The sequence below is a fragment of the Typopeltis vanoorti genome, chromosome 2, assembly GCF_054136105.1.
Source record: "Typopeltis vanoorti isolate ZY-2024b chromosome 2, IOZ_Tvanoo_1.0, whole genome shotgun sequence".
Taxonomy (NCBI): Eukaryota; Metazoa; Arthropoda; class Arachnida; order Uropygi; family Thelyphonidae; genus Typopeltis; species Typopeltis vanoorti.
Window position 1 is genome coordinate 30858887 of NC_143550.1, and position 23894 is coordinate 30882780.

General features: G+C 34.7%; 1 protein-coding gene across 1 annotated transcript in view; it reads right to left on the reverse strand.

Moving 5' to 3' along the window:
* Positions 1–23894, reverse strand: part of gry (trafficking protein particle complex subunit 11 gry) — a 550052-nt gene that overhangs the window by 378941 nt on the left and 147217 nt on the right. The window contains exons 9-10 of the mRNA XM_090404214.1: positions 19689–19785; positions 5727–5860 (exon numbers count right to left, since the gene is read on the reverse strand). Coding sequence (XP_090260340.1) covers positions 5727–5860; positions 19689–19785 — 231 coding nt within the window. The remainder of the gene's footprint in view (positions 1–5726; positions 5861–19688; positions 19786–23894) is intronic.

Consider the following 23894-nt stretch of genomic DNA (forward strand, 5'->3'; position numbering starts at 1 on the left):
TACAAAAGTCACAAAGAATCAGATGTGACTGAATGGTTAAATCAATCAACCGATTTAATGAAACTAAACAATATATATGTATGTATATATATTTTTTAAATGTAGTATTCAGTAAATTATTTCTGTATTCTAAAAAGAATTACGTTCTAAGTCATTCACATAATCATCAACCAATCATATATAAATTCTTGTAAATTTCCTTAGCACTTGGTATGAAACACAGTTCTGGTGCATATGATGTCAGGGGCTCACTCCAGTGAGTATGAGAAAACCCGAGATACCCAATGCTGGAGTTGGTCTTACTTCATGAAAGGCACTTCTGATATATGGCAGTTTTTTTCACTTGACTATGCTACTAATTATATATTGGGTTTTATCCTTTATCCAAGTGCAAGCAAACAAAGTTTGCGCCTGAAGTACTTTCAGGACTGGGGCAACTCGTGGTAAAGGTGGTATAAGTTCTCATCACTTGCCTTAGTATCTCCCATAATGCAAAGCACATCTCCTTAAGGACATGTATAATACTATGCATTAAGGGAAGAGTCGAAACCCAGACCGGTTTCAACCTTTATTGAGGTCTCATCAGTGGGAGCCAGACCCAGAAGTGGTGATACTAAGGTGGAAGTAATGGAGAAGTCATATTTACCTATACGAGTTGACAAAGGGTGTTTTATCCTTTATCCAAGTGTAAGCAAACAAGGCACAAACTTTGTATGCACCAGCATTCCTCCAAATCAAGATGGAAAAAATATAGTTATAAATTTTGAAATAGGGAAACATGAAAAAAAAAAAAAAAAGCCTAGAAAACCCAGAAATCTTAAGATCATTAGCTCATTCAAAAATAATGGAATATGGACCTGACTCAGTAAAGATATACACAGATGGCTCCAAAAATCCAAATGGCAATTCTGGGAGTGGCGTACTCATCTATGACTCTCAAAATATTGAATTAAAAACAACTAACAGTATTTGATGCAACTCATACCATGTAGAATTAATAGCCATTAACACAGTATTGCAACATTTGGATAAACAAATGTCCAAAGGAATTTATATTTTTCACAGATTCCTTAGCATCCCTTCAAGCTATTAAGAACTGCTACACTAGCTATCAAGAAATACTTAGAGACATAGCAAAAAACCTAAACAAACTACATAAGGATTCTGAAATAATTTTCCAATGGATTCCATCCCATGTGGGATTAAAGGGAAATGAAACTGCAGATGAAGTAGCAAAAAGGAATGCAGCATCAAGTGATAACACAGATTTTAATCTTTTTAAAAACACTCAAAAAGAAAACATAAAAAGAATGATTCTCCAGGACATGACTCACCACTGGTATTCAGCAGAAAAACCACGAGCTACAATCAACTCCAAGTCTAATCGCTGTGCCACTACCATGATCTATCTCCTCGAGACCAATCAAGTTTAGCAATGGCATAAGTCTTCCCCATCTGCAAAATCTGTAACATCGCGGAAGCATCGACAATACATTTATTAACTTGTGTGAATATTTCCAAATGTATACCTTATAACAACCCAGAAAAGGTGCTGTATAAAATACATGAATTTGACCTCTATGATTTAGTGTAATAATACCATGGGATTAAAAAAAAAAAAAAAAAAAAAAAATCTTTAGTGCCGTTTTATAGACTTTAAGTAAGCATTTGAATCAACAGGCAGAAATAAATTCCTTGAAACTTGAGAACAAAAAAATAAAAGAGGAAAAAATAATTCCATATTTTTCCCAGTATTAGAAGTATTCTGGAATACTTCTATTCCAGAAAACATGCAAGACTAATAAATTTTAGTAAAACCAAAACAATCACAATATGCAGAAATAAAGAACTTAACTTAAAAGTGGAAATAAACTGTTAAAGAATTCAATTACTTAGGCACATTGATCTTAGACAAGCTAAATAATGAAGAAATTATTAAACACAGAATAAATCTAGGGTAGGTCTAATATGATCAAACTTACAAATACGAAAAAATACACATCACTTGAAAGAACTTAAAATCAAAGTACATAGTTCAATAGTGACCCCCCCCCCCCCAGTTCTTCGTGGTGTAGAGAGTCATCAAACAGAAGGAAGAACAAAGATTGACAGGCTTTGAAAACAAGTGTTTCAGAAATAAATAAATAAATAAAACATCATGGACTGAAATGAAAACCAATCAGGAGATAAGAGAATAATTATATAATATTTCAATGACAACAAGAATCAGAGAAAAACAGTTACAGGTATGGACAGAATGCCAATTAACAGGTTTCCTCAAATTATCCAAAATAAAAGCATAGAAGTAAAATAAATAAAACATCATGGACTGAAATGAAAACTAATCAGGAAATAAGAGAATAATTACACTACAATATTTCAATAATAATAAGAATCAGAGAAAAACAGTAACAGTGGTATGGACATGTGTACAGAATGCAAACTAACAGGTTTCCTCAAATTATCCAAAATAAAAGTGCAGAAGCAAAAATATCAAAGAAAAGACTCAAAGCTAATGAAAATGAAAACATCAAGAGTGTAAGTGATTTGAACTCTTACAGAAATTTAATAATTTGTCTGCCAATAGATTGGAATGGAAAGTTAGAGTTCGTGGTGGCCTCAACCTGCCCTAGGCAGATGAGGAAAATGATGATATACAATGTGTATATGCGCACCATTTACACTAATTTCTGGAAAATTTGCACTGACTAGTGCCATTAATGTCTTGCTTTATTAACTTCATTACTTTCAAAACCCTTCTGGCATGAATGAACATGCATGACAAATGACCCCCCCCACACACACACACTCACCAAAAAAAAAAAAAAAAAAAGATGGATCTCATTCCAATCTGTTTTATCACAGTCTATCCTATTCCAATCTTATGACAATTTATCCTTCCCTTCATAATGAGCAACAGCTGTGTTTGTTGAAGTAGTCTTTCTAATGTGCATGAAGACAGTACCAATAAAGTATTCCATCTAATGCGATGAATCCTGCATCTGCATTATTTAAATAAACTTCAATCTTGGGTTGAAGACAACTTTCACAGCCTGCTGTGAGATCACTCGCTGGCTTATCATAAAACTCAAATGGCTTGAAAAAGTACCATATTTTATCTCTAAGGCAAGATTCCTGATTATCTAACATTAGTCATCATCATCATCATCATCAAATTCCTGCCATGTACCCTCAAGGGGTGTACAGGATATGACAGTACTACATGAAAAAATTACATCATTACTAACTTCCTATCTACAATTTTCCTCCAAATCAGTCTGTTACTTGTCAAGACTCCAACATTATCAGATCTTATATTTCTATCGTCTAAGGCACTTTGTACCGTATCAATCCACCTATATCTTGGTCTTCCTCTGGGTCATTTTCCTGCCAACCTGGCAGAGAACACTTGTTTTGCTAATCTTTCCACTCCCATTCTATTTAAGTGACCATACCATCTGAGATTAGCTCTGCTAACACATTCCTGGATGCTGACAATGTCAAGTTCTTTCCTAATATCCTCATTTTTAATATGATATTGCCATTGATGCCATCTGTTCACGCCTCTAATCTTTCTCAGGACTCTCATATCTGCGGTCTCTAGTCTATGGTCAAGTGTTTTACTTCTGACCCAGCTCTCAGATCCATAAGTTAAAATTGGTTTGAACACAGTCTTGTATACAGCTAATTTAGTGTCCCGACTAATTTCTTTCTTATTCCATATGAATTTATTCAATTGACTTCCCACGATACCAGCTTTGCTGATTCTGTTGTCTATTTCTATATTTAGTTTACCATCTTCAGTAAAAATTGTGCCTAAGTAGCTGAAATGTTTTACTTGTTCCACAGATTCTCCATTCACAACACAGTTGACATTTTCAATGATTCTGCCTATTTTCATTGTCTTTGTCTTTTTATTGCTGACCTTCATACCATATCTATTACAACAGTTATTCAATTTAGTCAGAGAATCTTGCAGACTTGTAACGGATTTATTTAGAAGTATAACATCGTCTGCATAAAGCAAAGAGCTGACATTAACATTTCCAATTCTGATATCAGGTTTAATACCACATTCCTTCATAATGTGATCCATATAGATAATGAATAACAGAGGGGATAATGTACATCCTTGTCTCACACCAGATTTAACATTAAACCATCTTCCTGTACTTCCTTCAATTCTAACTGCTGACTCACAACTCAAATAAAGACTAAGTATTGCTTGATATAATGCCCCATTGACACCATATAACTGCAGCGTATTGAATAGCTTCTGTCTTGGCACCTTGTCATATGCCTTTTCCAAATCGACAAAACTTAAATACAGATCTTTGTTATATTCCCATGCTTTCTCGACTATTTGTCGTAAAGTGAAGATCTGATCCTGACAGCCTCTATTTGGCCTGAATCCAGCTTGTTCTTCACCAAGCTTTTCTTCCACAATTCTTCTCAACCGTTTCTCAAGTATACTTGCATAGATCTTGCCAGGAACACTCAGTAGGGAAATACCTCTGTAATTCTCACATGCAGTTTTATTTCCCTTTTTATATATGGGTACTACGAGAGCTCTACTCCAATCATCGGGAATTCGTCCCTCTGTCCAGGCTTTCTGAACTATGCAGTGCAGCCACTGTAAGACTCTTATACCGCCATACTTCAGCATTTCTGGTCGAATATCATCTACTCCTGCTGCCTTTCCACATTTCAAGCCTTTGATGGCTTTTTCTACTTCAAGTATGGATATGTATTCCTGACTGCATGCCTGGTCAGTGTTTTTTATCACTGTGCTGTCATCACTGCTTGTTTCATTTAGCAGTTTTTCAAAGTAATTACTCCATACTTCAAGGATATCTTTTTCTCCTGTTTTCATTTCACCTTTATCATCTCTAATTCCTTTTACAGCACTCTTTCCTCCATTCCTAAACTTCTTCAACAACCTCCAGAATATTTTGCCACCTTCTTGATATTTATTTTCTATATTCTTGCCAAAGTCCTCCCATGACTTTTGTTTAGCTAGTTTTACACACTGTTTAGCTTTCTTACATTTGTCTGTGTATTCTGTAAGAGTAAAAGCTGACTTATTTGCCAGGAACTTTTGATATGCTTTCTTCTTTTCCTTCACTGCCTCTTTAACTTCCTGTGTCCACCAGGGAGTTCTGATTTTTTTATCTTTGCACACAACCTCACCACATGCCTCTCTGGCAGAATCAATCAATGTTTCCTTCAGAGTTTGCCACTGAATCTCCAAGGTTTGATTCCTGTTCTCAAACTCTTTCATTTTCTTTTCAATAATATTTCTGTATTTTAGTCTACAGTTTACATCTGAGAGCTGCTCAACTTTTATTCGCTTTAAAACTTTCTTACATGTTATTCTTTTCAATATGAAATTCAATTTTATCCTGCTCAAGACTAAATAGTGATCACTTCCAATTTCAAATCCTCTGTACACTCTGGTGTCCTGCACCAGGGAGAAAACATCACTATCAACAATAACATAGTCAATGAGACTTTTCTTATTCCTAGCCTCTTAACATTCTTACATTAGTCCATCCTCCTAACATTTACCTCCTAACATTAGTCCATCCATGATATTAATGTACTATAGATTTAAACCATTCCTGGGCATAATCAGCAAACAATTTCCCAGCATCTATTTCTCTTACTAATCAGCAGATTTTTCAAATGACTTAATTACTCAAAATAAATACATAAATTTGTCTTACTGTTTAGACATCCAGCAACTATGCTCAAAGGAAAGTTCCTGAGGACCACTCTTATTTTTAAAAATCTCTATGTGTTTGCGGAATTGGGAAATAGCATCCAGGGGGAAGTTACTCATGAAGGACAGTCGGCAAAGCTAATGAAAATAAAATATATCTATCTGTTACATTAAATAACTTTCACTCCCACATTAAAAAGAGAAATTTTAAATAAGTGTAAATGGGAAACTAAAAAATCAATAAGAATAACATCTGTAATTAATTCTTTCTTTTAGTTTTACACAATGGTCAGAATTCAAAGAGAAGAATTTATGGAAACAAAAACACATGTTAGAGTAATTACTTATAATTAAGAAAATAATACTCAACATGTCTACCTCTAACCTCTATATTGAGATAAGCAACAGAAAACATGCATAATCAGAGGACACAAGCTACATGACACTACACAAAAGTAAGATAAACTAAATGCTTTGTTACACGTTTATCCTAGCCTGATCTCTGGTGAAAAATAAATAAAATTAAATAAAATATATACAAAAATATAAATTAACAAAATAAACTAATTTTTATACATATCAGTATAATAACATACAGATGACAGAAAAAAAAAAAAAAAAACTCTAAATAAATAAAGCTTTATAGTGGAACTACATTAAACACATCTCTGCAGTCCTCTTATATTAAGGTTTGCTTGTGTTGGGGTACTGCCATCATGTTCTGGAAGCTATATGGGTTGCAGATGGGTTCTCTAGATTCTTGGGATTACTAATCCATCATTCTTGTTTATATTCAGATGATATTTCAGCATTTCAAAAGTCTCCTTGAACTTTCTTTCAAACCAGGTTTTGGTGTTCTGCCATCGTGTTCTGGAAGCTATATGGGTTGCAGATGGGTTCTCTAGATTCTTGGGATTACTAATCCACCATTCCTTGTTTATATTCAGATGATATTTCAGCATTTCACAAGCCTCCTTGAACTTTCTTTCAAACCAAGTTTTGGTGTGGTGTAGTGATTTGGTGCTACTCCAGTTGATTCTGTGACATGTTTGAAGTGTGTAGTCTGACAGGCCTGTTTTACCATAGTGGAGGAATTTAATGTAGTTTGAGGTTCATCATTTCTTATTGGGATAGTGTGCGCTGTTTCCTCCACGTATGTGAAGTACATGGGCAAAGGTATCACATCCCTCTTTGCCTACATACTTCATGCCTGGTATTTCATTTGGCAAAATAATTTCTACCAGCAAAAAGAAAGTATGGCCATGGGCTCACCACCCTCCCCACCCCAGCTAACTTTTACAAAGAAAACTCAAGCAACAAGCTTTAGATTCAGCAAGCCAGCCTTGCTCAGATATATTGATGATATTTTCATCATTTGGCCCCACGGTCACAAAATATTAAATACATTCCTAAGCCAGCTGAACAAACAATACAAACATAACCAATTTACCATCGAGATTGAAAACAATAACTTCCTCCCTTTTCTAGACACTTGTTATACGTCTTCTCCAAAGGCTGCCTTTCATTCACGGTCTACAGCAAACCTACACATACAGTTAATACATTCATAAAAATTCATACCACCATCCAACACAAAAACTAAGAATCATCAGCATCCTCACCAGCAAGCCAGCTGAACAAACAATACAAACATATCCAATTTACCATCGAGATTGAAAACAATAACTTCCTCCCTTTTCTAGACACACTTGTTATACGTCTCTCCAAAGGCTGCCTTTCATTCACGGTCTACGGCAAACCTACACATACAGTCAATACATTCATAAAAATTCATACCACCATCCAACACAAAAACTAAGAATCATCAGCATCCTCAAACATACAGCCCCTAACAATTTGCTATGATGAGCAGGTGCTGAACAAAAAATATGAAATTATTAGCCAAACACTATAAAAAATGGCTATAATAATAAAAAAAAAACAGTTCACAAGATGCTCAACAAAAATACTATTAAAAGCAAAAACCATTACAAGAATGCCATACCATACATTAGGGGAATAGCAGAAAAAATTGATAGAATACTATATAAATACAACATCATGGCAACCTACAAACCAAAGAAGTAAAATCAGCTCATCCAAAGATTCCCTTCCCTACCCTGCCCATCCAGGGGTTTACCAACTTCAGTGCACCTGCAACCTATTTTATGTATGGGAAACAGGGCACACATTCCCAATAAGAAAAGACAAACATAAACACCATATTAAATTCCACCACTATGGTAAAACCTACATGTCAGACCATGCATTTCAAACATGTCACAGAATAAACTGGAAAGGCACTGCACTAAAACCTGTTTTGAAAAAAAATTCAAGGAGGCGTGTGAGATGCTGAAACATCATCTGAATCTAAACAAGAATGATGGATTAGTAATTCCAACAATCGGGAGGACCAATCTGCAACCTGATGGCAAAATCCCAACACAAGCAAACCTTAATATAAGAGGACTGTAGAGATGTGTTTAATGTAGTTCCGCTATAAAACTTCATTTTTATTGATTTAGAGGGTTTTTTTATATTATATCAGTATATTATAATACTGATATGTATAAAAAAATTATTTTATTTTGTTAATTAATTTATATTTTTTATACATTATTTCTTAATTTTTATTTTATTTTAATTAATTAATTTATTTTTCACCAGAGGTCAGGCTAAGGTAAATGATTGACAAAGCATTTAGATATATCTTGCTTCTGTGTAGTATAATGTAGCTTGTATTCCGTGCATGTGTATTCCGGACTCGATTTCAACCTTATTACAAACGTTGAAATGTCGAGTTTTATTTTCTTAATTATAAGTAATTACTCCAAGACGTGTTTTTTACTCCGTAAATTCTTCACCATGAATATCTGTAATCAAATTTAAATAGTTTTCCTTTAAGCAAATAAATGAAACCTATTTTTGTCTAAAAATCAAGCAAAAACAATTCACTATTGAAAGCACTATTTATTATAATTGTTATTATAATATATACAGGAATACCTCGATTATCACGATTCTTGATTTATCATGGTTTGCAATTTGATACCAAAATTCCAATTATTGCACTCCAAATTCGAATGATCGCAGCCGCGAGATGTAGCCCACTACATATGCAACCAGTTCGAGTTGCCACTCTCCAGGTATCGCTCTCTTGTAGCGCTTCGTTTTTATCCGACGGCGCCTTCTCACCACTTACCAGTAACTATCTGCCCTTGCCTAAAGTACATGTGGATATTTATTTCTCTTGTTATTTACCCCTACAATGAATTCTAAAAGAAATAAGGATGATTTCAAGTCTACAGCTATCAAGAAGAAACGTAGAGTGATCAGCTTAAAAGATAAGTTGCATATGATAAATAAGTATGAAGCAGGCATAACCAAAGCCAAAACTGCAAGAGAGTACGGTCTAAATGAATCAACTGTTCGCCATATTTTAGACCACGCTGCAAACTATAAGCAACTAGGACAAAGTGCATCGACCTCGTCTATGTCCCAAACTAAGCGAAACAGAAGCCATCTTATGAATGAAATGGAAACGCTATTGTCAGTGTGGATAGAAGATTGTAACCAAAAGAGAATTCCTCTTAGTCAAATGACTATAAAAACAAAAGCATTGAATTTGTTTGAAACTTTAAAAAGAAAACAATCAGAAAGTGAAAATGATTCAGCATCAGTAGTGGAAGAAACTTTCTCAGAAAGTTCAGGGTGGTTTGATCGGTTCAAAAAGTTATCGAGCATTCATAGTGTTTGTGTACAAAGTGAAATTGCAAGTGTCGATGAAAAAGCAGCAGCTATTTTCCCTGGTGAATTGCAACAGATCATTGAAGAAGGAAATTATACTAATGATCAGATATTTAATGCTGATGAAACAGGCTTATTATGGAAAAAAATGTTCACTAAAACATTTTTAGCAAAAAATGAAAAATGACAGCCTGGCTACAAGGTTTCGAAGGAGCGTGTAACACTTTTACTATGTGGCAATGCTTCTGAAGATTACAAGATGAAGCCTCTCTTTATTTATCGTTCATAAAATCCTCACTCACTTAGAAGTTTAGATAAAAATTTTCTCCCTGTTCATTGGCAATTCAATAGAAAAGCTTGGATGACAAACTATTTTTGAGAATTGGTTTAAAAACTGTTTTTGTCCTGAAGCTTAAAGGTACTGCAAGTCATTAAATCTTGATTTTAAAATCTTGTTGATATTAGATAATGCACCTAGTCATCCAACAGCACTGAATGATTTGTGCGAAAATATAAAAGTTATTTATTTACCACCTAGTACCAATTCCATCATCCAGCCAATGGATCAAGGTGTAATTGCATCTTTTAAGGCATATTATCTATGAAGAAATTTTTCACAAGCAATAGAAAAGACTACAGGAGATGAAGCTATGACTTTGACAGAATTCTGGAAGGCATTCAATATCAAAAATTGCATTGAGAATGTCAAGGAAGCATGGAGTGAAATAACGTTCAGCAACCTGAGAGCAGCGTGGCAAAAGATTATTCCTCATTGTGCAAATGATTTTAAAGGATTTGAAAATGAAGTAACCTGTGTTAACAATGACATAACTAAGCTTGGCTTTGATCTAGGACTAAAAGAAATTGAAAAAGGTGATGTTCAGGACCTGCTCCAGTCACATGATAAGGAGCTGGATGATGAAGACCTAATTAACCTCGAGAGAGAACATGCTTACGATGCTCAAATCGATGATAATGACGAACAAACTGACGAAGCACCGAAGGAATTTACACTCAAAGAAATGTACAAAATGTTTAGAATTGCTGAAAATTTTAAAGAAAAAAATCTTGAACGGCGATCCTAATCTCGAGAGATCAATGAAAGTTCGTCAGGAAGTTGAAAATTCCATCCATTGCTACCGAGTTTTATACGAAGAAAAAAGAAAGAAAAAAATTCCACCAGACAACTCTACACCAATTTTTATCCAAGAAAGAATAATTGTATGTACTGTATGTACTCCTTATATATAAATAAAGATTAAAGAATAATCTTGTTTTTCTAAATGAACCTTCATTTTTGATTTAACACATTTAACACATTTCTTTTTTACTTCATACACAAAAATTAATTAATAGATTTGAAAAATCCTTGGCAACGATCACCCATTTTACACGCATTATTTATCCTGATTATCGTGAATTCGATTATTGAGGTATTTTTCATGGCAACAATAACTGCGATAATCGAGGTATTCCTGTACTTGAAATTTATAAACACTTAATATATTAAAATGCAATAAAATAATAAGAAGAATAAAATACTGAAATGCATTTTAGCATTTCTTCAGTATGCTACCATGAGCATATGCATTTCATTACTAAAATACATTAACTTAGCATCCAGTAGAGAGAATTTAGTGTGTGTTTGTGTGTGTGTGTGAGAGAGAGAGAGAGATATTCAACCTGTCCAATAATAATTATTATTAAGACAAACCTCCAGAGAGTCAGGGACTCATCAAGGGTGGGACTACATACTACATGCACAAGCTGTCATACTTGTCTTTGAATTCATGCACACTACTTGCACACACACACACAACATCCAATGACAATCCAATCAATTGTGCACCACCCTATGAGAGAAAAATCTAGATCCCACCTCTTCCTTGACTATATTCATTCCCAGCTTTCAAGAAAGCCCTCTTGTCCTTTCCTCACCCTCCATAAATTGAAAAATTCCATCAATTGAAATCCTGTACGATCCTTTCAGAAGTTTGTCAGTCTCAATCATATCACCCCTCTTTCTCCTGTTTGCTAGTGTCTGCAGCCTACAAATTCTCAATCTGTCTTCATAATCATATAATCTTGATATAATTTTTAACTCTTCTTTGTACTCTCCATGGTATCAGAATCAGCATGGAAAAAAGGAGACCAGACCTGCACACAATAATCCAAGGCCTTGTAAAGAGGCAAAATGACTTCCTTATATTTACACATCAAGGTTCATTTCAGCATTGCCATTATTCTCCGAGTTGTATTTACAATTTTTTGCCTTGATATGACCCTTGAACTTCAAATTTCTATCTACTAACACTCCAAGATCCTGCCTCAACAGTTTCTTCAAGCATAATCTCACCAATATAATATGACATTGGATATCTAGTACACCAAAGTGCATGACCTTACATTTATTAACATTCAAATGACAGTCATTTTCACATGCCTACAATTCCTGCTAAGATATCTAGTAACATTGGATATCTAGTACACCAAAGTGCATGGCCTTACATTTATTAACATTCAAATGACAGTCATTTTCACATGCCCACAATTCCTGCCTATTCAAACATTCTGCTCAGCAGAATTCCTGATTACCCAACTTATCTTTGCATCATCAGCAAATTGCTGTATATTGCATGTCAAATCCTTCCCAATGTCATTAATGTACAAATTGAATAAGAATGGACCAAGAACTGATCCTTGAGGTACACGAGTAGTTACCTTGAATCTTACAGCTTCACCCCCCATATATGACTTTTTTGATATCTGTCATTCAGCCATCCTCTTATCCATGCCAACAGTAATCCAATCCCGTATTCTTCAATTTATGCAAGTCTTCCTTGCTGTATTCTATCAATAGCCTTTGCAAAATCCAAAAGTATTTTGGATTACATTATTAGCTCACATTATTACAGAACATGAGCAAGTTGATAAAACATGACCTTCCCTTAGTAAATCCATGCTGTTCATTGCAAAGTAGAGATCCTCATTTCTGAATGCAAATCCTAACCAATTTTTTCAAAACCTTTACCCTCAGTCCAGAGATACTAACAGTTCTATAGTTGGATACATCAGTCTTTGCAACACCCTTGTGCAATGGGATTACCATACATTCTTTCCACTCCTGTGGAATCTTTCCTGTTTTGAGACTCAAATTACATAGCCTGGTCAAAGGAATAGTCAGTTCAGCTGAACACTCTTTTAGCATCCATGCTTATATCCCATCAATCCCTATTGCCGAATTCTTATTCAGTTTGAGCAACAGCTCTAATATCTCTTCTCACACACCTGAGTTTTTTCATTCAGTGAAGAGGTAGCAGTGAGTGCAATGTTGCATAAACCAGGTTGATATCTTTTAGAAAAATGGGCAGTCATTTGGTGAATAACCCTTTTTTGCATCTGTCACCCTTGCACCATCTTCATTCAGTAGAGTTATTCTTTCATATTCATTTGCAGCATATCAATAGAATTCTTTGAGGTTATCTTTAGTTTGCAGAGCCAGTTTCTTTTCAAATTCAGACTGAACTTTCTGTACAACAGTTGTAACTCTTCTGGCATGCTGATTATAATTTTCACTGCAGACATCATTATTATGTACATGGTATTCTTTATCACTCTTACTCATATTTATTCTTCAAACTATATGGACATATTCTGATATTGCATGGTTTAAGTATTTTTTTAAACAATGTCCATGCACTGTCGACATCCTTCCCATCCAACAACAGATACCTTGGTGTAGATTCCAGCATACGTTGGTCATAATTCCCTGCTTTTCAATTCATACTAACTATTGTACTCCTGTGGTTGAAAGTCAAATATTATAGTATGGTATGTAATATCATATGATGCAAATGAAGAAAATAGATGTTTATGCTCCAAAGAGAGAGAAAATTTAGCTTGTGAATATATAATTTCAATATGAATCGCCTTGGCATAACATTATTCTAAAGACAATCTGCAAAGAACATATATACAAGTATATATATCTTTTAACAGTGCTTTGAATTATGAACTTTTGTTTCAAAGAACGAGGGCATGAAGTTAAAAAATCATTATTCAACTTTTAATTAGTGCGTTCGATTAAGACTTCAACTTGACTAACAACACTGTTTCAAACTGCTACTTCCTTTAGAAATACCCAAATATTTATTGTACTTTATGTAAGTCAAGAAAAAGATTTTATCACCAGCTGACAGTCAAATGATCTGTCAACTGGTGGTAAAATCATAATTAATATCATTCATTATTATTAATGATTAATTTAAATTTTTTAATTATCATTAAAAATCATAAGTGGAAGCTATTGATTACTTCTGAAATTTTCAATTCTCTCCAAAATAATGGAGAAAGTCATCAACAGTCAACTTTTCCACTACATGTAAGCTCAACACTTAATTAGAGTCTAAGAGCATAGATTCTGCCACTCTAGATCTGCAGCTGAACTCTTACGTAAAATCATCTACCACTGGACAGATGCTATGGAAATGTGCTGTCACTCTTGACATTCCCAAAGCTTTTGATTGTGTATGGCATCAAAACCTGCTAAGTAAATTGTCACTCTTCAGTCTCCCTTGAATCCTCTTGAATTGAGTTGCCAGTTTTCTTTCTCTTTCTCTCTGGTTGTTAACTGTGTGTCATGGTGGGTGGATAGCTCCTTCTCTACAAGCTTCATCACCAATGCAGGTGTGCCTTAAGGCTTTGTTCTACCACCTGCTCTCTTTCTCCTATACATAAACAACCTACTCTCAATTGCTACTAATTCTATCCAGAGCTTTGCTATGATGGTACACTTCATTCATTCAACAACCCATGAAGTGCTCAGACAATTCCCAAGATTCAAGATAATTTGCTACCAGTGCTTTAATTATTCTCCATGTAATTCTTCAATAGGATCAGGATAACCTGGTTACCTTCAATGCTACCAAAACAATGTTTTGCTTTTCTCTTGCAAAATGGATCTCAGTTCACTTACTTACTCTCAGCAATACACAAATCACTAAACAGGATCAGAACTCTCTATCTGGACAGACATTTACTTCCAGCCTCTTTTAACATAAACATATCACATCAATAGTTACCTCAACCTCGGAAAAAATTAATCATTCTCTTCTACTCAAGATGCTATTTACCCACCAACCTGGGTACTAATTATACAAATCACAAACATTTATAGTACAGCTCATGTTTCAGGTGATACCTCAGTAATGAGTAAAAATTCTTGTTGCTGTTTATTGCTCCTTCACAGACTCACTTCATCCTGTAATCTCACAAATGTACTATTTCAGCTATAAGTATCTGGACACTTTCAGACACATAGTTGAAATAGTGCTTCTGGATACTTTCATGGTCACTGGCAACCATCATTAAACTGGCAACCATCATTCTTCCACCTTCTGCTGTAGCTGCTCTTTTCAATTCCTCGCCTGTATCCCCCCCCCCATCCAAGATACACAGCATTGATATGTTTATAGATTCTTCTACTTCTCACGAATGGAATCAACAAAATTGTTCACTGACCCAGAAGAGCACACAATCCTCTCCACTCAACTAATATTCTAAATCTTTTGCCAACCAGTTTACTCTGGGTATACACTGAGGTCACCTCTCCTCATGGTAACTCTTACAAGTTTCATCTCTAGTGAAACACTCTTCCCTCAGCCATTCTTAATCTTATTGAGTCATTAACCTAGTGTAAAATTGAGCAGGGAGTGCCAGGCCATACAAATAGTTGAAAGGGGATGCCAGATAAAAAAAAGGTTAAGAATCACTGTTCTAGATGTTCCGGAAAAAGGTTGGCTAAGTTCGGTGATATGGAAGAGCCCACTACTGTTCCTTCCTCTTGTTTATAAATTTTGTCTTCTGTGTGAAGTATTTGGATGTGATAGCAAATTTGAATAATTACACATTATTGGATGGAAATTTTTGAGTTAATATTCCTAATATTAACTAATATATTAACTAATATAATATTCCTAATAACTTCACTAATATTCCTCACAGGGAGACAATAGAATTGTCCCTGTGAGGAATATTAGTGAAGAGAGAGACAATATCGAAGCTTATTAGCATGTCAGTTTCTAACAGTTGAATGTGTTTTATTTGTGTGTGAAATTCTGTGGAATCATTAACTGATGAAGCTGAGTGGCCTATGAAAGGATGGAGAAGGTTACACAAAAATCTTGATATATGGTAAGTTGGGCTGCTTATAAAATCCACAATAGGTCTAAGTGGACAGTTGCTTTTGTGTAGTTTTGGTGAACAATATATTCTAGGAAGCCAAGCATGGTATGTTCTGAGTCTTTTTGATGGTTTCCTGATCTGTGGATGTTGTTTCATCATCAGCCACTTCCCTACACATCAACCCAGACAAGGAAAAACCCATAGGACTCCTATACCACATTTCAAAGGCATCTTGGAACGTCTGTCAAAAATTATGAAAAAATACAAACTCGCTGCTACCTATAAACCAATCAACCAGATCCACAATTTGCTACCTTCTCCAAAAGACAAAGTCTCATCTATGATGTTACCTGGCATATACGAAGTTCCATGTTCTTGTAAGATGTCTTATTATGGACAAACAGCAAGATCTATAAGTAAATGCATCTCTGAACATCAAGACCATATCCGTCTTATCAAACTGCACAAATCTGGCATCAATCAATATGGAGTTGGAAACCTTACCATAGGATCCAGTGTAAAAACATCAAGCTGCTACATATATCCTTGTATAAACAAAGCGTTTATATAAAGAAAGTGCTGAAGCCTTACATCACAGACCTAAACCGAACCATAATGACTGTCTCACTATCTCAAAAGTCTAGAAAGTCATTATCCTCAATTGTATAAAATAAATTTATGAAATATATTTTAATTTAATTTTAATTACAGCCGAATTAATTTTTTTTGGGGTCCTCAAATACGCTACTGTATACATAGAGCAGCATTTCCCAAACTTTTCCTACGATGGAACACTTCACAAATCCTGAAATTTTCACGGAACAACTTGGTTATTTTGTAATGCATTAATTAATAATTAATTGTTAATTTAGCTGATTTGTATTATTAATTAATAATTGATCATTAATTATTAATTAATTAAACATCGTTAACTTATTTTGTGCTGGTTTTCTTATTAATTAATAATTCATCGTTAATTAATTAAACATAAATTACACATAAACATCATTAACTTAATTTGTACCGAGTTTATCCCATATTAATTGGGCAATGGGTGCATATTCCACTTGCTATCTAGTTTCAGGAATTCAATCTATGAGAACCAGTGAGTTTGACAGAGTGTTGTTTCATGTAACTGATACAATACAACTGTGAAACAGTCTGCAAGTTCTGTATGGCATGAATTACCTGTCAAAATATCTGGAGTTTAATAGCCAACATTAGTGTTTGCATATTTAACTCTTACATATATATAATCTTATCAAAATAAATAAATCTCCTAACACTTTGCTTTCCTGAAGGGAGCAGGAAAGACTGTATAGCCCTGACTAACCTTTGAAGATTGGTAAACAACATATCTCCACCCTTAACCATTGCAACTAGCTGGCCCAACACTATCATTGAATTCATTTGGTATCCAAAGCAGAGGATATGGCAGACAACCACCACCACCATCTACTGGTCCCTAACTCTGACACCATATTACTGTATGAAAATAGTGAAAGTATTGTGGTTTATTTTTTGAGATGCAGTATTAAAAACCCAAGCTTCCTCGAGAAAAAACCCATCCTGCTTCCATATTACTAAATAACTTAAGGAATTCACAATGTATACTAGAATATAAATAAAATTAAACTTTAATATATATTTCCAATATTTCGGCAACGTCACACTGCCATTTTCATGGGAACTTAAGATAAAGACACATGCATGCAGGCACTACAAACTGCAAATGAGGAAGAAATGAGGAAGCTACTGATCTTCCTAAAGTCCTGATGGTGTCCCCTAGCAGGCTATATTAGGTATTCTTGGCCGTTGGGCTGAAGTTCTCCTGATGTACGTCTCTCAAATTTGGGGCAGTCTAGAGGTTTGGCATGTTTCTTAGGGCTGAGGCTGATTCCATGAATAGTCTTTCAAATTTGAACTTGCTGAGGTGTGTTATTGTGGCTTTCTTCCACCATATTCTATGGAGTGTATCCAGAGCATGGTCTGCTAGCCCAGAGTGGCTGTACTGGTGAAACCGGATGTAGTCCAAAATATTGGAAATATATATTAAAGTTTAATTTATATTCTAGTATACATTGTGAATTCCTTAAGTTATTTAGTAATCATGTATAACCAACGTATAAGCCTTTCTACAAGAATTACTATCACCCATGGAGATTCCATCACACGCAAGGCCCGCCAAAACGGTAAAATGAAGCTGAAGTAATCGAGACAATTGAATTGTCTGACCTTCCTAAAACTCTGCCGGGATAAGCAGGTAATTTGGGATTACACTCAAGGAAACCTTAGAGCTAATCCAAGCTAAATTTCTTCCTGATATCTCAGCCCTATTTCAGTTCACAATGAACTCAGGCTATTTCGTTTCGCAGGGAAAATTCTACAAACAGATAGAGGGGAAAGTCATGGGTTCACCACTTTCCCCCACCGTTGGCCAACTTCATTATGGAGACTTTTGAAGAGAAAGCCTTAAACTCTTCCCCACAAAAACCTACCATATGGCTTCGCTACATCGATGTGTTCGCTATTTGGCCACATGGTTCTGATACACTCCCCTCCTTCTTAACACACTTAAACAACCAACAAATCAGAATCAAGTTCACCCTGGAAAAAGAGGAAAACAATAGCTTCCCTTTCCTAGACACACTAGTCACTTGCCAGCCTGATGGAACCTTGGTTTTCTGTTTATAGAAAACCCACCCATACAGGCAGATACATTCACCAACAATCCCACCACCCCCCTCCAAAAATATGGAGTTATTAAGACACTATACAACAGGGCTAAACTAATCTGTTCAAATGACGCCCCTAACCACTGAACTAAATCACATCCTTAGCACTTTCTCAGCCAATGGCTATCCCCCCAAAAAATCCAAAAACCAGTAAACCACAACCCCCCCCCCCTTTCACAACAAAGATTATACTAAATCCATCACCATTCCCTACATCCAGGGCACCTCAGAAAAAAATTATCAAAATCCTAAAAAAACATTACTTGACCTCATGTTACAGACCACATAGAAAATTGGCATCCCTTATCCGCTCCACTAAAGACCAACCACTTTCCCTAGACCTACCTGGTGTATACCAGGCCCATTGCAGCTGTAAGCTGTCCTACTTTGGCCAAACAGGCAGGACAGCAAATATCAGAATTTCAGAACACAAGGACTACATCTGGTTTCACCAGTACAGCCACTATGGGCTAGCAGACTATGCTCTGGATACATGCCACAGAATACGGTGGAAGAAAGCCACAATAATACACCGCAGCAAGTTCGAATTTGAAAGACTATTCATGGAATCAGCCTCAGCCCTAAGAAACATGCCAAACCTCAACAAATTTGAATGCGTGAGACTGCCCCAAATTTGGGAGACGTACATTAGGAGAACTTCAGCCTAAAGGCCAAGAATACCTAATATAGCCCTCTAGGGTGCACCATCAGGACTTCAGGAAAAACAGTAGCTTCCTCGCTTCTTCATTTGCAGTTTGTAGTGCCTGTGTGCACGTGTCTTTATCTTAAGTTTCCATGAAGATGGCAGCGTGACGTTGCCAAAATACTGGAAATATATATTAAAGTTTAATTTATATTCTAGTATACGTTGTGAATTCCTTAGGTTATTTAGTAATCATGTATAACCAACGTATAAGCCTTTCTACAAAAATTGCTTCTATATGCCAACTATCTTGGGAACCAAAAGGGCAAAGGCTTAGAAATAGTTCCTCTAGTTGGTAGATAGAATCCTAAAACTAGAAACTTCAAACAGTCTTTCTTCAGGCAACCTAGCACTATGGATGCAATTATCACTTCTATAACATTACATAGGCCTATAGTATGACTATAATCTTCCTTAAATTAGAACAGTAACATACATTTCATGAATTAATATGAAAGATTCCGATTAATTATTTGACATATTATTATGAAATATTTCATGATAATATTCTTATTCAGAGGAAATAATAGTAAATATGAAATATATCACACAAATTCTAAGAGAAATCTGGATTTAAAAAAAAAAAAAAACTGAGTACCTTATAGTTGATAAATCCAGCCACAGTCTTAATTTCTAATATGTTAGAATCTGATGTTCTTATATCCATGAGACTCATATATGCTTGTTTATAATATCTGTAATGCAAAAGAATGAATAATTTAATTATAATTTTATTAATAGACATACACAAATAAAAAATCTTTCTTAACAAGTAATGGAAGAATGTAGTATAATCATAAAATGATGCATTTCATAACAGCATTCTTATAATACAGTGATACAATTATTATGATATACTCTGCAGCATGCATAGTTTTGACATTAAAACAAAATGCCAATTTATTTGACGGTATCAATTCACAAGACAGAATAACAAGAATATAATTAAAATTTATTTTACTTCTTTGCTGATATTTTCTGATGTTATTCTGTCTTGTTATTCACAAGACAGAATAACAAGAATACAATTAAAATTTATTTTACTTCTTTGCTGATATTTTGCTGGTATTATATCCAGCATCTTCAAAGCACCAAAACCATTTGTCACAGAACAAAAACAACAATAATTATGGTTAACAGCAGGATCGGTTTTAAAAAAAACATTTTAGTTCGTTATGTTGTTTAATGAACAACACAACGAACTAAAATCTCAATTAGGACAATCTATTGTTGAATAGAGAGAGAGGGAAAGAGAAGTATTAATTAGATCTTAAAATGACAGTTTCCCAAATTTATGGTAAACTGATACAGCCATACTTGTTGAAATTTGAAGAATGCTTTAAAGCTGCTGCTGATTCTAAAAACAATTTTTTTGACTTATGACTTCTGGTAGTACTTTCATTTTTTTCCATTTGATCCTGTGTGAAGGGATATTCCAAGGTATGGTCTGCTAGACCTGACTTGCCATAACGATAATGCTGAATGTATTTTTAACACTTATTTCAGCACAGAATTATTATTCAGGTCACAAGTACAAACCACTTCATAATTAGAAGAAACACACGTATAAACCACAGTGAAAATTATTTAATTGTAAATATTTCATCCTAAGTATCTTAGGACATCATCAGTACAGTATTTAAACAAAATTAGGAATAACATACAGTTAGGGCGCATGATTACAATAGAATCTCATGAAAACGTGCATAACGTGCTACAGTAGTACAAAAAAAAAATGTTAATTATTTAACACAATTTTGTATGATAATTTCCCATACTTTAGGAATAGTAAGAATGTCGTTGCGGTTTAGGTTTGGTCTGTGTAGTAGGGATTCAGAACTTTCTTTGTATAAACGTTCATGTTTAAATAAAGATCTATGTAAAAGTTTAGCCTTTTCCCAATGGATCCTATGGTTTGGATTTTCAATTCCGTGTTGAGAGAGGCCAGATTTCTGCGGTTTAAGAAGACGAATGTGGTCTTGATGTTCCGAGATGCGTTTCTGAACAGACCTACCTGTCTGTCCAAAGTAAGATAATTTGCATGAGCATGGAATCTCATAAACACCAGGTAACATCAAGGGTGAGAATTTGTCCTTAGGAGAAATGAATAAGTTGTAAATTTGGTTGATAGGTTTGTAAGTAGTGGCAAAATTGTATTTCTTCATAATTTTAGAAAGACGTTCTTAGATGCCTTTAACGTAAGGTATGGGAATCCTATGCACTTCTTCCTGTCTGGTTTGATGTATGCAGAAGTGACTGATGATTTTTTTGAGTTGTTTTGGGATTATATCCATTTAGGATGGCTGTATTTTTGATAACTTCTAATTCCTGGTTTAAAGATTCTTCAGAGGAGTAGAATTTGTGTGCTCTGGAAACTAGTGATTTAATAATGCCAGATTTCTGAGATGGATGATGAGCAGAAGAATTGTGAATGTAGCGACCTGAGAATGTAGGCTTGCAAAAGACGGACGTGGCGATGGAACAGTCTTCTTTTCTTTTGATGTGTAAATTCAAAAAAGAGATACCCTGTGGAGATTCTTTTTCTAACGTAAAGTTGATGCGATGATGAAGAAAGTTAATTTTATCTAGAAACAGTTGTAATTCAGGTTCGGGATGATTAACGTAACAAAAATTTAATCATTACTAGAGCTGATAAAGGAAATACCACTGTGGTTCTCGATACCAATTCACATGACCGAAAAATGAATTTACTTCTTCGAGATCGTAATACTTACTCCAAATTGGATTTTGATCCTACGAATCGTCAACTCAGAAAATTAAATAAGCTACTTAATGAAACTTCCTCCTTAGATGAAGAAACAATCAAAAAACTTAAGACATACCATGCAAGACCTCCTAGAATTTATGGCTTACCTAAGCTACACAAAACTAATGTTCCACTTAGACCCATCGTAGGCTGTATCGGCTGTCCAACGTACAAGTTATCAAGATTCTTATCTAACCTTCTCCGCCCTCACATAGGCCACTCAGTCTCTTCAATCAAAAATTCTACTGAGTTTCACACAAAAATTAAAGACATTCAACTATCAAAAACTGACTTGTTAATCAGCTTCGACATTCTCTCCCTCTTCACAAACATTCCCCATAAAGAAACAATAGAATTACTAACTCAAAAATTTCCGTCTGATATAGTTGAATTGTTCAAGTTTGTTATTGCATCAGGTTACTTCACCTGGAAAGGTCAAATTTACAAGCAAGAGGAAGGAACAGCAATGGGATCTCCTTTATCACCAAACCTAGCAAATTTGTTTCTAGAACACCTTGAGGAAAAAATATTCACTTTTGAACCCAAACCAAAATTTGGCTAAGATATGTCGATGACGTATTTACAGTCTGGAATCATCCCGAACCTGAATTACAACTGTTTCTAGATAAAATTAACCTTCTTCATCATTGCATCAACTTTACGTTAGAAAAAGAATCTCCACAGGGTATCTCTTTTTTGAATTTACACATCAAAAGAAAAGAAGACTGTTCCATCGCCACGTCTGTCTTTCGCAAGCCTACATTCTCAGGTCGCTACATTCACAATTCTTCTGCTCATCATCCATCTCAGAAATCTGGCATTATTAAATCACTAGTTTCCAGAGCACACAAATTCTGCTCCTCTGAAGAATCTTTAAACCAGGAATTAGAAGTTATCAAAAATACAGCCATCCTAAATGGATATAATCCCAAAACAACTCAAAAAATCATCAGTCACTTCTGCATACATCAAACCAGACAGGAAGAAGTGCATAGGATTCCTATTCCTTATGTTAAAAGCATCTCAGAACGTCTTTCTAAAATTATGAAGAAATACAATTTTGCCACTACTTACAAACCTATCAACCAAATTTACAACTTATTCATTTCTCCTAAGGACAAATTCTCACCCTTGATGTTACCTGGTGTTTATGAGATTCCATGCTCATGCAAATTATCTTACTTTGGACAGACAGGTAGGTCTGTTCAGAAACGCATCTCGGAACATCAAGACCACATTTGTCTTCTTAAACCGCAGAAATCTGGCCTCTCTCAACACGGAATTGAAAATCCAAACCATAGGATCCATTGGGAAAAGGCTAAACTTTTACATAGATCTTTATTTAAACATGAACGTTTATACAAAGAAAGTTCTGAAGCCCTACTACACAGACCAAACCTAAACCGCAACGACATTCTTACTATTCCTAAAGTATGGGAAATTATCATACAAAATTGTGTTAAATAATTAACTTTTTTTTTTTTTGTACTACTGTAGCACGTTATGCACGTTTTCATGAGATTCTATTGTAATCATGCGCCCTAACTATATGTTATTCCTAATTTTGTTTAAATACTGTACTGATGATGTCCTAAGATACTTAGGATGAAATATTTACAATTAAATAATTTCCACTGTGGTTTATACGTGTTTTTTCTAATTATGAATGCACCACAGGTTTCGTTATTTAAAAAAAAAAAAAAAAAAAAAAAAACACTTCATGCAATCCTGGATGTGAAAAAGGAGAGAGTTTGTCCTTAAGTGAAAGGATGAGAGTTGCCAAATTTGATATATGGTTTTAATGTGGGACAAAGTTGATGTTATTGTGACAAATGGTTTTGGTGCTTTGAAGATTCCGGATATAATAACAATGAAATATCAGCAAATAAGTTAAATAAATACTATTTTCTTATTTTGTGTTGTGAATTAATACTGTCAAATACATAAACTTGCCTACTCGATTAAAATAAGATTCCAAATACCAAATTTCATTCAATTCTGTCAGACCAGAAAAGAATTATTGTTATCATTTAAAAT